Source organism: Mustela nigripes, chromosome 8 (genome assembly GCF_022355385.1).
Source record: "Mustela nigripes isolate SB6536 chromosome 8, MUSNIG.SB6536, whole genome shotgun sequence".
Classification (NCBI taxonomy): domain Eukaryota; kingdom Metazoa; phylum Chordata; class Mammalia; order Carnivora; family Mustelidae; genus Mustela; species Mustela nigripes.
This window is the reverse complement of record NC_081564.1, coordinates 18,233,069-18,246,253: the sequence shown is the minus strand read 5'-3', so window position 1 is coordinate 18,246,253 and position 13,185 is coordinate 18,233,069. Positions and strand designations below refer to the sequence as shown.

At 50.8% G+C, this 13,185-nt stretch overlaps 1 protein-coding gene across 6 annotated transcripts in view; it reads right to left on the bottom strand.

The window, feature by feature from the left end:
- SGSM1 (small G protein signaling modulator 1) overlaps positions 1-11,945 on the bottom strand; it is an 89,425-nt gene extending 77,480 nt beyond the window's left edge. For 2 of the 6 annotated variants that reach the window (XM_059408679.1, XM_059408681.1), the window contains exons 1-2: positions 11,799-11,945; positions 11,626-11,669 (exon numbers count right to left, since the gene is read on the bottom strand). In XM_059408679.1, the coding sequence (XP_059264662.1) occupies positions 11,626-11,669; positions 11,799-11,817 (63 nt within the window). In that variant the 5' untranslated portion in view covers positions 11,818-11,945. The remainder of the gene's footprint in view (positions 1-11,625; positions 11,670-11,798) is intronic. The other 4 variants (XM_059408677.1, XM_059408680.1, XM_059408676.1 and 1 more) reach the window with 4 other exon arrangements.
- Between the last annotated feature and the right edge of the window lie 1,240 nt (positions 11,946-13,185).

Here is a 13,185-nt window from a genome sequence, read left to right as displayed (position 1 = left end):
AGTCCTTCTGCAGCCCCATCTGTGCGGTGGGAGAGAGCAGGGGGCCAGGGAGGGGGTTCCTGTAAGTGATGTTGCCACGGCTCGTGGATTTCGGAGGGCTAGAAAAGTCCTCCCGCCCGTACCTCCTTGTTGACCTGCCCTAAACGTGACTGTGGGCCTTGCAAGCAAAAAGCAAAAGCCTTTCTCTTTCACTGGGCAGCTGCTAGGCTGGTCCCAGTTAATGGTTTACTAGGATGCTATAAATAGGCACCACGCATCGTTCCCTCACGGTATAGGGATGCGCCAACCTGCTCTGACCTGGAAGCTTGACGTTCTGGACACTGAGGATGGGTTTCCGACACACAGGCCTCCCCTCACAGCCCTGCACAGGTGTTCAGACCCCGCCCCCCGACAAAGAGGTCCCCCCGCCCCTGCTGCCATGCCCGGTTCTGGGGCATCTATCTGAAGGCATCTTGGCAAAAAGTTCCTTCCAGCCCCACTCCCACACATGACCACTCAGGGAGATGATAGAGCTGTGCAGAGTCAATCCCCCGCCGCCCCTCCACTCCCAGAGGAAACGGCCTGCGTGTCTCACATTCCCAGCTCACCCCCTGGAGACCAGCCAGCATTCTCCTGGGGGCTCTGCCTGCTGCGGGAGGCGGCTCCCCTGACAACGCGCCTCGCTTCCACAGACCCATGGGCCTCGTAGATGAGGAAGGCACACACAGAGTCTGGAGCAGCCTCGATTCTCTTTGCGGGTCTGAGCAGCTGCAGGAAAGAAGAGCCAGAATTCCCAGAAGGTTGCTTCAAACATGCACAGGGTGTACCAGGAAACACACAAACGGCCTCTAGCCTAGCTTAGGAGGGAAAGCAGTCCAGGGTCGCATCCAAGGGCTGGGTTAGGACATTGGCTCTGCCCCCTTCACCAGCTGTGTGACCTTGGGTAGGTCATTTCACTTCATCCATCCGTCCATGTACCCACCTGTAAAGGGAGATAATAAACTGGACCTACCCTCCTGAGATGTTTTAAGGATTAACTGTGTTAATGAATGTAAAGCACTTAGCATAATGTCTAGGGCACAACGGAACTTTCTGGAAATGCTCTAAGCCTGTGTTGTCCAAACTGGGATCTCTAGCCACATGGGGCTGTTGTGCACTTGAAACTCGGCTAATGCAACTGAGCGACAGGATTTTTTATTTAATTGAGTTTTACTTAAATGTAAGGGGGCACATGGGACTAGTGGCTCTCATTGGACAGTACAGGTCCGGAACACAGCAGGTGCCCAATAAATGCTAATTATGATTATTATTAGGGGTGGTTGTGATTGGAGGGCTCACTGAGTTAGAGATTAGGGAGGATTTCATTTCTGAGTGAGCCGAGGTCGGGTCAACTGTATTCCTCTTCACATCCCAGCATCTTGCCAGGTGGTTCTAAACCACTTTGGATTTGGGGGGCTGTGGACTCCTTAGAGGTACTGAGAATACTGTCTTCCTACAGCAAGTACAACTTCAGGGCTCTGCATGATGCTGGAGTAGAATCTCTGATTCCACAGACACCCAGCACCTAGTAGGCCCTCAAGTAGCACTTTCAAGAGGACTGGGGCAACCTCCGCACTTCAGGGCTGGGCTCCAGATGCTGCACCTTCATCCTATCCAGGTGGACATCTGTGGCTTTTCTGCCTGGTTCCCATGTCCCTGTCTGGTCACTTTACCCTGACACTCCCTGGGGTCCCCTCTCTCACTCTCACTGGGCTTAAGCCCCACCACACCGTCCCTCTAGGCCCAGCCTAGCAGAGCAATGCACCCAACAGCCATTGATGCAAAAGGTACATGTGACCCAGCTGGTCCGATGAGACCTAATCCTAAAAGTTCCCGGAGAACCATGGGGAAGAGGAAGCTCTCTGTTTGCTGATGCCAAGCTGGCAGGTTGTACCCTGAGAGCTGCTGGGGCAATGCTTTCCCTCCCCACACAGACAGGCAAGGCAGAAAGCCAGCATAGAGACATGAAAACAGACAGGGTCCTGATGACATCATCAGAACCCCTAGATAGAGCCGCACCTGAAGCTGGATGGACTCCAAATTCCAAAACGTCTGAACCAATGAATTGATTTTTTTTTTTAGCTTCTCTTTCCCTTTTGGTTTTATGTTTATATATGTATTTATTGTTCTAGCTGCTTTTGTTAGCAAGTTATTACTCAAATTGAAATGGGTATAGCTAGCTAAAAATTCCCTGCTATGCTGCTTCTCAGTTGTGTGACCTTGGTCCAGTTTTATTTTTTTTAGACTATTTACTTATTTATTTATTTGAGAGAAAAAGAGGGAGAGCAACAAATAAAGGGTAAGAGCAGAAAGGAGATGAAAGAAACAGACTTTCTGTGGAGCAAGAAGCCCAACACGGGGCTCAATCCTGGAATCCTGAGATCATGACCTGAGCCGTAGGTAGACACATAACTGACTGAGCCACCCAGGCAGCTCAGGTTAACCTCTCTCAGCTTCAATTTCCTTCATCAGTAGAGCTGCTATTTGTACCTAGTCTAAAGGAAGCTTGCTTGATGCATTAAATGAGATCAAACAAAGCAATTTAGAACAGCATTTAATAAATGGTGGTTGTAAAGATATCTTTATGTCTAAAAAAAGAGGGGGCAAAAATGCATGATAGTTGCTATAATTCTAGCTTGATAATTAAATGTTATTTACTAACTAATAAAAATTAAAGGAGAATCATTCAACGTCCCAGGTATCACCAAGTCTCTTCACTCTTGGGACTTCTGTTATTTGATTTTTAAATCGGGATTCATGGCTAAAGGAACTGTTACTGCCCTTTATAAACCTGAGTTCCTTCAAGGTACGCCAAAGACAAAGCACAAGAATCTATTCATGTCTTGTCTTTCTGTATGACTGAAAGAAAAATACGCTGCCTCCCATTGGAGTTCAGCACTCTTAGCTGCTCAGAGCTAAGAGTGGGCTCAGAGAAGCCAAGTGGTGGGGCCAGCAGGCTGATGAGGGGGTTGGACCTTCCTTGGCTGAGGGATTACCTCCATGAGGCCAAGGAGCCACCAGACCCAGAGGGAAGATCCCACTGCCCACCTCAGGATGGCAAGGCAGCCAGGCAAGACTCACCTTTCCTGGCCCCCCTTCAAGGGCTCATTCCTCTAGACTCCCATGAAATAACCTCTCCCCAGCCTGTGGCTGCTGCACCCCCAGCCCAGGGCTTACCCACAGAGAGACAGATCCCACGCCAAGAACATCTGCAAGTTCAGATGTGCCTGACCAGAAAGGGCAGCACAATGTCCTTCTGCAACTGAGTTCTGTCTTACTCTTAAATGGGTGAGCCAAGCAGTATGCCAGGGCCCTTCATGAATACTGGTGAATTCCCAGGAATGATGGCATAATAGCAGTGCTGCGTGGTACAGGGTACGCTTGTCATCTGATGCCCAAGGATGCCGGAGTCAGAGAGGTTCATATGTCCGCTAAAGGACAGGGCCAGAACTTTAACTCAAGGTGGTCCGGTTCCAAAGCTTGGACCTTTCCCCAGTTCCACATACTCAGGGTATCTCCTAACCATAAGTAGGTCATCAGTTTCAGCTCTGGAGTAATGCAGAGCAGGGTTCTAGGGCCAGAACCTCATGCTGTACTACTGACAATGTCCATGACCTTTGGCAACTTACTTGCCATCTCTGCATGTCAATATCCTTATCTTTAAGGGACAGCCTTTTTACCACTTCAAGTGGTGGCATCAGGACAACAGAACAAAGTCATCTATATAAAATGCCCAGTAAATGCTGCTTAAGAAACAAATAAAAAAAAAATCTTTATCCATTAGAATGCCTTTCATTGACCCTTGTTTTCCCTGAGTGGAATGAAGGCTCCAGAAGAGTTTCATCAGCTACTGAGTTTTTAATAGGTCTTAAGTATAGGCTTGGCAACTTCGGAGTTGACAAAATGCAGAGAGACTTGGCTCTCAGAAAGAGATGCTGGCCAAATTTGATGGCTCAAGGTTCTTAGAATCCTGGGGCCGTCCAACCTTGTCTACTTAGAAAGCAGAATGACACAGGGAAAAGGGACCCGTTCGGAGGCCACAGATGCTTAGGGGCAGAGTTGGGACAGGGCTCCAGTGTTCTCCCTTCCCATCCTGGGGTCTGCAGACCCATCAGGGTGACAAAAATGCCCTTTCCTACCTGCCAACCAGCAACAGAGGTGACCAGCCTCTCCCGGAGCCCCTCATGAAGTCACTGTAGGGGAGACCCAGCCAGACCATGCAGGAGACATAACCACGCCGTAAGTCCTCTGTCACCCTCGTCACATCTGACCATGGTGCTGAAACCCAGGCTCTGCACCAGCAGGAGCTCCCGGAAGCCACACTGCCAGAGCCCTGAGAAAAGCATCAAATGCACGGCACGGCTGTGGCTGCATGATTCATGAGGAGAAACTGCCATCTTAAGCCTGGAAACACGACACATGCAAACTGATCTGAGTCAACCCTATAAGCATCAGAGAGCCCAGAAATATCTGTACCGTTTTCCTGCATCCATGCGACTGGCAAGCATTTCTGGAACCCCTTCTTGGCTGGTGGGGTAGCTGGGCAAAGTTGGGGGGCTCTGGTTTCTAGCCTGCATATTGAAAGCTCAGAAAAGAACAAGATGTTTCCTCTCTTGCTTAATGACCTTGTGCCCCCATTCGTCCCCCGCATTTATCACTAGCCTATAGCCTGAGCAGTCTACAACATGGGTAAATTCCTATTCCCCCCACCCCTTGTTCAAAATCCTCCCATGGCTGCTATCTCATGTCTGAGGGCCACACAACCCTGAAGGAGCAGCCTCCTGTTCTCTCTTTGACCTCATCTCCTCCTCTACTCTGTTCACTCCACTCCAGGCTCCTTGGCCTCCTTGCCCTTCATTGCTCCTGACTCTGAGCCTTTGCATATGCTGTTCCCTCTGTCAAGAACACTCTTCCTGCAGATGTCAGTAGGGTTCTCTCCTTCCCTTGAGGTCCTTGCTCAAATGCCATTATATCAGAGAGGCCATCCCTGACCACCTCCTCTGGAGAACCCTTCCCCCTCCTCTCCACTCCCTTTCCAGCTTTATTTTCCTCACAGTACTTGTGGCTTCTAATACAGGCATACTTTGCTTTATTGTGCTTTGCAGACACTACTTTTTTTTTCTTTTCTTTTCTTTTTTTTTCTAACAAATTGAAGGTTTGTAGCAATCCTGCATTGAAAAAGTCTAACAACATTTGCTCACTTCCTGTCTCTGTGTCACACTCTGGTAATTCTAACAATATTTCCAAACTTCTCTTTATTATTATATTTATCACAGTGATCTGTTATCAGTGATGATGACTCCCTGAAAACTCAGATCATGGTTAGCAATTTTTTAGCAGTAAAATTTTTTTTGTGGGGGGAAGCCTGTATCTCCTACTTAAAATGTATACAATATGGGGTGCCTGGGTGGCTCAGTCAGGCAAACATCTGCCTTCTGCTCAGGTTGTGCTCCTGGAGTCCCAGGATCAAGTCCCACATGGGGCTCCCTGCTCCACAGGGAGTATGCTTCTCTCTCTGCCCTCACCCCACTCGCCTCCCCTCTCTCTCTCAAATAAATAGATAAAATCTTTTAAAAAATGTATACAATATATTTAAAGTATATACAATGTATATAATAAGATAAAATATAATTTATATAATAACATAACAGTATTTCTTCTTCTTTTTTTTAAAGATTTTATTTATTTATTTGACAGAGAGAAATCACAAGTAGATGGAGAGGCAGGCAGAGAGAGAGAGGGAAGCAGGCTCCCTGCTGAGCAGAGAGCCCGATGCGGGACTCGATCCCAGGACCCCGAGATCATGACCTGAGCCGAAGGCAGCGGCTTAACCCACTGAGCCACCCAGGCGCCCCCATAACAGTATTTCTAAGTTAAGATATATACATTGGTTTTTTTGAGACACAATTCTTTTGTACCCTTAACTGACTACAGCATAGTATAAACATAACTTTTATATGCACTGAAATACCAAAAAACTCCTTTGACTCAATTGATCACAATATTTGCTTTCTCCTGGTGGCCTGGAATAGAATCCAAAACATCTCCAAGGTGTGCCTGCATATATTTATTGTTTATCTATCTGTCCCCCAACTGAACTATTTGCTTCATGATAGCATGTGAGCAAGGATGCTGCTTTGCTCCTTCTCTACAGTTCCTAGAGCAGTACCTGGTATATAGTTGATGCTCAATAAATATTTGTGGAAGAAAGGAAGAAGTAAAGAAGGAAGGGATGGAAGGAGGGCCGGGGGGGTGGGTGGGTAAGAGGTGGGGAGAGAAGGAGAGAGGAAGGAGAAAGTTTTCTTCCAAGAAGTGGCAAAAGTCTCCCTCCTGGCCCCTGTTATCAGCTGACACTTTCTGAAGTCCAAGTCCAACCAAGACCCTCCCTGCTCCTAAGTCTTCTCCAGCTCCACACTATCTGATGGAGCAAATGTTGCAGCCTGGCAATTCACAGCCCCGAACAGGCTGTGGCAAATGGACCTGTCCTGCCTCATCTCTTCCCCTACACTCATCTGACCCTAAGCCATGTTTCCCGGGACTCGATGAACCTCTGTGAGGCCACCCTTCAGAGCCAGACGAAGAAGGATTTGAATCCTGGCTTCTCCATGGGCTGGCTGTGCAACCTTAAAGGGGGCTGCTTAACCTCTCTGTGCCTCCAGCTCTTCCTTTATCAAGCAGATAATTATTCTCCCTCTCAGGGCTGTCGTGGAGCATGTCGGAAGGAACGTCTGGGGGTGCACTCAGCACATGGTCTGCACAGAAGTTTCTCAATCACAACCATGGTGCAATTCTGGGCTAGACACATCTTTGTGGTGGGGAGGTTATCCTGGGCACTGTGGGAAGCTGAGCAGCATTCCTGGACTCTCCCCACTAGATGCCAGCAGGACCCCCAGTTTTGACAACCAGAAATGGCTCCAGACATTAGCAAATGTCCCCTGGGGTAGGACTGCTGGATTCAGCAATACATACCAATACTAAATAAATAAATAAATAAATAAAAGTATTTACTGTGGGGGCGCCTGGGTGGCTCAGTGGGTTAAGCCGCTGCCTTCGGCTCAGGTCATATCCCAGGGTCCTGGGATTGAACCCCGCATCGGGCTCTCTGCTCAGCAGGGAGCCTGCTTCCTTCTCTCTCTCTATGCCTGCCTCTCTGCCTGCTTGTGATCTCTCTCTGTCAAATAAATAAATAAAATCTTTAAAAAAAAAAAGTATTTACTGTGTATGGGGAATTCAAATTTAACTGTATGACCCATATGTTATCAGGCAACCCTACCCGGGGGAGGGGGGCAAGTTGTCACCCCTCTTTCATTGAGCACCCCTGGATTAAAGTGGGAGCACCACGGGGGTCTTAGTAGAAACATGGGTTGGTTCTCTCACTTTCCTCCAACCTTCTTAGGGTGTGATGCCCTCCTCCCCCATCCTATTACCCCCACAGAGGAGGGCTGGGAGGCATAGCTCCCCAAACTCAGCCACTGTGATAAGGGCTCCCCATGGCAGCTCTTACACCAGACCCAGTTGGCAGAGGTACACGGAGTGTCCTCTCCATGACCCGACTCGTCCCCCTGTCTCCTTCCCAGGGTCTCTCCTCCTGCCCTCCAGCAGCAGCCTTCTCCCTTCCAATTAAGAGGCCTCCCAGGCCCAGCACCAGGCAAGAAAACAAGGCAGTTAGTCACTTTGCTTCCCTTATCAACTCCTCGGTCACGTGGCTGGCTCCTTTAATGGTAGTTGTCATGGCAACGGGAAGCTAGTCCCCACAGCTCTGGGAACCAAAACAAAATTAAGGGGTGGAGGCGGGAGAGGAAAAGAGGGGAGGGTGAAACAAGCAAGGAAGGAGCCTGGATGGAGCTGGTTGGGTTTAAGTGGAGGAAATTGTGCCCGAGCGGAGGCCACCATGTCTCCAGCTTTCCCTTGGCAACATTGGGGAGACAGAGAAAAAATAAGATGTCTGCCCAGAAGCAGCACAGCCTAACATAGTGGGCGTTTCCACGTGGCTTATCCTGACAGGTGAGTAATCTTCATCCTCATAATAAATAAACTGAAACTCAGGAACCTTGTGAAGGTAAAGACAGATGCTTGTCTAAGACTGTACAACCTACAAGCCGTCAAGTTAGCTCCACCCTCTACCTCCATATAGCTCATGTCCTCCCCACTCCTCTGCTTCTGCTTTTAGGGTAAGACCACATGCTCTGCCCCTCTGCATTTCGCACCCAGCCACTTCCCCAGTCTGTTCGTCCCTCAGGTTCATGGTGCTCCCTCCAGCCACAGTCTTCGTATATGCTGTTCCCTCTGCCAGGAAGGGTTTTCCTCTCTATCTTCCCAACTCCCACCTCCACCTAGAAGGTTTACTCATTGCTCATGTATTTTCTTAAACACCCCTTCCTCCAGAAAGCCTTCCTGGGCCACCTGCATGAGGTTAATCACACTGTTGTGTGTTCTTGGGTGCCAAGCATCTCTACTTCACGCTTTGGTGCAAAGCCTGTCATGATCCCTTGAATTACAGTCAGAATGTCTATTGGGGGTCTGTCTACCATACCGGATGTCAGCCCCAAGAGGGCAAGACTTATCTTGTTCGCTGCTGTAGCCACAGAGCCCAGCCCGGTGTCTGGCACACAGACGCTGCCCTAAACATACCGGAATTTAAACCCAGCTCTGGGTGAGCCCAAAGCCCCTTTCTGACCTGCTTCATGGTTACTGGATCATACTGGCTCCCAGAGTCAGCACTGGACAGAGCTCCCAGCCTCATGGACTCTGCTGGCCTTTGCGGTTTCTGTGGCTCAGCCCAAACTTGCACACCTTATCTAAGGAAACTGATTGTTAAGCCACCTTCCAGAAAGAATGATGGGAGTTGCCTCTGGCAGGCATGTGGCTCCTCTGAACCCAGAAAGATGGGGGGAAAAAGGAAGAGCAGACTTGACTTCCAGATTTCCAGGCAAAGAGCTTCCCTCCACCATTCCACTGGAGACAGGCTCTCTGATACTGGGAAGAGAAGCTCCCCAAAGAGGTGGTTAGAGTAAGGAAAGGAGATAAGAGGTCTGCTTTGGTGGGGCATGGACTTGTCGCCATGCCCTTGGGGGCACCCATGCTGAACAAAGACTTCATAGAAGACCTGAACTTGTCTTCTCTTTACTGGTTCTGTACCTTTGAGACATCACTTACTCCGTCTGGGCCATTTCAGCTCTGTACGATGGAAATCATGCCACCCATGCTGAGACTCTGGTGCCATGTAGACATGGAAGGGCACATTTGGGATATGGGAGGTAAGAGCCTGGCTCTGATGTCAGACAGACCTGGTGGTTTAAGTCCTGGCTTTGGACCTTCCTGGCTGCGTTCCCTTGAGCAGCTCATACCTCCTCTCCAGGCTTGGTTTCCTTGGTCCATAAAATATGAACAATCTCAGTCACCTCATAAAGTTACTATGTACATCGGGTATGGCACAGAGTAGCCCCCACTATATGGAAACTCTGATTATTGAAATGGCCCAAGAAAAGTAGAATTTAGAATCAGTCACCAACTTGTGACCATAACCCTTGCCTTCTGGCTGCAGGTTATATACTGCTTGAGGCCCTTTACCCAAACTTGCAAGGTTCTGTCCCTGACCCCTTCAGGCACCAAGCGGGGTGCCAAGGGATCCCTCTGATCAGATGACGGCTTTGGCCTTATGCCAGGCAGACAGTTCATTCCAAGCCCCAAACTTGGCGGCTCCCAGGAGAGAGGATGCAAGCCCACAACTCTGGTCACCAGGGGCAAAGTATCCCCCACAGCCTGCCACTATCCCAAACTAGACTAACATGGGTGGGATCTCTAAGAACAGTGGAACAATACCTCTTTCTCCAGATGTGGAAACTGAGTCCTTGAGAGGGCACAGGGACTTGGCCAGGGCACTGAGGGAGCTGCTGGCTGAGCTGGGACCAGGGCCCCAGCTGAACACTGCCCAGAGGCACTGTCCTCCCCATCGCCATTCCAGGTGAAAATATCTGGGAAGCACAAATTGACCTAAACTAACTAGATTTAGTTAAACAATGAACAAACAGGTTCTACAGACACCCTCCCCTGACACAGACATCAGACTATTGTAGGTCTGTGGGTTTTGTTGGAAGGATGGTCTATCCAGACAGAGCTTTCTTCAGGTCCCCACAGTGCTTCTAAGAGGGCTAAACTGAAAAGTTCTGGGCCTTTCTGAGGAATTCACATATCCAATTATGCATCCTTATTCAGAAATCCTGGAGTGTACAACCAGCCCAGGAGCTGATTCTTTAAACAACGTGGGACATGCCACTCACAGAGATCTATACACAGACATACGCCCATGCTTTCCAAGGAGGTTAGGGACAGCAACAGGTCCCAGCATCAAGGCTGTCTTTGATGGCTGTCTGCCACCATGTGGTGAGGGCCTTCTTGGTGCTTGGTGCTGACACCAAAGGCTGATACCCTCAACACACACACACACACACACAGGCAAAGGAATCAGGCCAGCCCCGGAGGTCTGCAGCCATTCCTGGTCTCAGGCTAAAGACCCAAGATAGGTGATCAGCTCAGCAGTGATGGGGTCCCAGGGTGAGGGATGTGAAGTGACATAAGAAAGGCAAGATACACACACACACACACACACACAGTTACACATACATGGTCACAGCCTCACACACATACACAGAGACTCATGCATCACAAAGATACACATCATAGTCACAAAAATGGATAAACAGACACATGTACACACAATATGGAGATGCACTTGGGTATCTCCAGACAGATGCACAGACATTCTCAGATACACACACTCACAGCCACATATCCTCACCCACACAGGCGTGAGTGTGCTCTACACACACACACACACACACACACACACACACACAGTCCCAGCACCTAAATGCTTCCCAGAAACCCATGCTTATAGATTCACCCCTTGCGGGAAGTCAAGTGCTATTAACTAAAGGCTAGACCTGGCTCCCATCTGGCCCCAAGGAGAGAGAAGGGGCAGAAGGGCAGCTGAGCTGGGACTGATTCTGCGTGTGGGGGGTGGGGGGGGTGGGGGGAACCCACCTGCCATGAGGCCTTGGCACATGCCCACAAATGAAGTAAGCCACTGACTAGGGACTTCCAGGGAGGGAGTCCCCTGGCTCCTGGGGGTGGCTCCAAGGACTGAGAATTGGGGGGAAAGGGGAATGGAGGATTGTTATTTTCCCAAAGTGAATCTTTCCCCTTTTCCGAAGTCTGGTCCTCCTTCTGCAGCCCCATCCAGGCCCCGCATTTTCCAATACCTCCAGTCAGCCCCCCCAGGTGCTTGCCTCCCCTTAGTGAGACCCACCCATTTGCTCCTTCACAAGAGGGGTTCCTACCCAGGCACATCCAGGTGTACCCCACACCTGGGGGGCCCTCCCGCTGCATCCAGAGCCCCCCCCAATACCGGAGGCTCCCACCCCCAAACTCACTGGCCTCCAGTTCCGCAGGAGGTAAATACCTACCCATGTGAGCCCCACACCGGAGGTGCCGCCCCCGCTGCCAGGAGCCACCACTCCTTTAGAGACCTTCCCCGGCGTAGGGGTGCGGGGTTGCAGCAGCCCCCTCCCTCAAGGTCGCGACCCCCGCGCCGGCCCGGGTACCTACCTCCTTCTTGACAGTGCGCAGCAGCCTCTGTCGCGTGTCCGCTTCTGTGGGACGAGATGGGGGACGGCCGGTCAGCCCAGCGCTGAAGGCGGAGGCCCGGGGCTGTCCTCCCGCCGCCTCCCCCCGCCACCCCCCGCCACCCCCCGCCACCCCTGCGCCCCACGGCCCCTTACCCAGGGGGCCCGAGGCCATGGCCGTGAGCGCTGCGTTCCCGGTCAGGCCGCCGGCGGAGGCTGCTCGCTAGCTCTGCTGCTGCAGCCGCGGCGGGGCGGGGCCCAGCGCCGGGTGACGTAAGGACCCGCCGCGCCGCTGCCCCGCCCCTCCAGAGAGCAGTCGCTGCGCGTCCGGGTTCCTGGCGGGAGGTTCCTCTGGTGCCAGACGCAGGCTCAGGTCCCAAGGCCAGCGCCCCGCCCTCCGCGGAAGCTCCGTCCCCTTCCGCCTTGGCACCCGGCGCCCCAAGTCCCTCACAACCTCTATTGGGCAGGGCAGGGAGGGATCCTTTATTGGATGTCGGCTCTGTGCCAGGCTCCAGGAAGCGGAAGGAGATGGAGGGACTGCTACTGATGCTCTGAGCCTCAGGGGTTTCGCCTTTGAAATGGATATAATTTGATAACATAGGAATGATATGAGACTCAAATAAGAGTGAAGATAAAGCACTTAATGGAGACCGAGGAAAAAAGACCAGCAACCGTAGAAGATAGCTGCTATTGTTATTGTTATTGTTAATTATTATTAGGAGTCTTGCAAGATATGGCCAGGCCTTAAGTGGCTCCCTCCCCACATGCAGATTATTGGGAAAGATCTTCGCAGGACCCTAATAGGGCACCTGTGAGCCAGGACCTCCAGGGCCAGGCAGGCAATGACCTCTTTGGGACCCGCACTTGTTCCACCAAGTTCCTGACCACGGCCACCGAGACTGCGACTCGGGTCTACAAACATTTATTGAGCACCTACCATGCGTCAGGTTATTGTGCTGAGGATACCAAAGTGAGCAACTCAGACAAAAGCCTGCCCTCACAGGGCTTAGAAGGCAGAAAACAAAATAAATAAGCAGATCATGCGGCATGTTGGAAGTTTCTGGAGAAAAATTACATAGGCAAAGTAGACAGGGAGGGCCCACACAGATGCGGTTTGTATTTTGAAGTAGGATGTTTGAAGGGGGCCTCACTGAGGAGGTGGCATCTGTGTAAAGAAGAGAAGGAATAGACTGTGGGGATTTCTGGAGGAAAAGCATTCCAGGCAAAGGGAGCAGAAAGTGCAGAGGCTTTGAGGTGGGAGTGTGCCACTGGGTATGACAAATATCTCAGAGGCCCGGTGGGGCTGGAGTGGCATGAACAAGGAGGATGGTGGAAGACCAAGGTCCTGTTATGGCCTTGAAGTCCACTTTAAAGACTTGCGTCCTGCTCTCAAGAGCCCCCTTACCCCGCCCCAGATTCAGAATCCCCTCTTTTCCATTTGTCAGTGTCGGAAGTCTTTGGCCATAAGCCAGAGAAGGTGATTTTGGCTAACTTAGTGGAAAGGGAAAAACTGGAAGGATAATGGGAATGCCATTATTAGCAG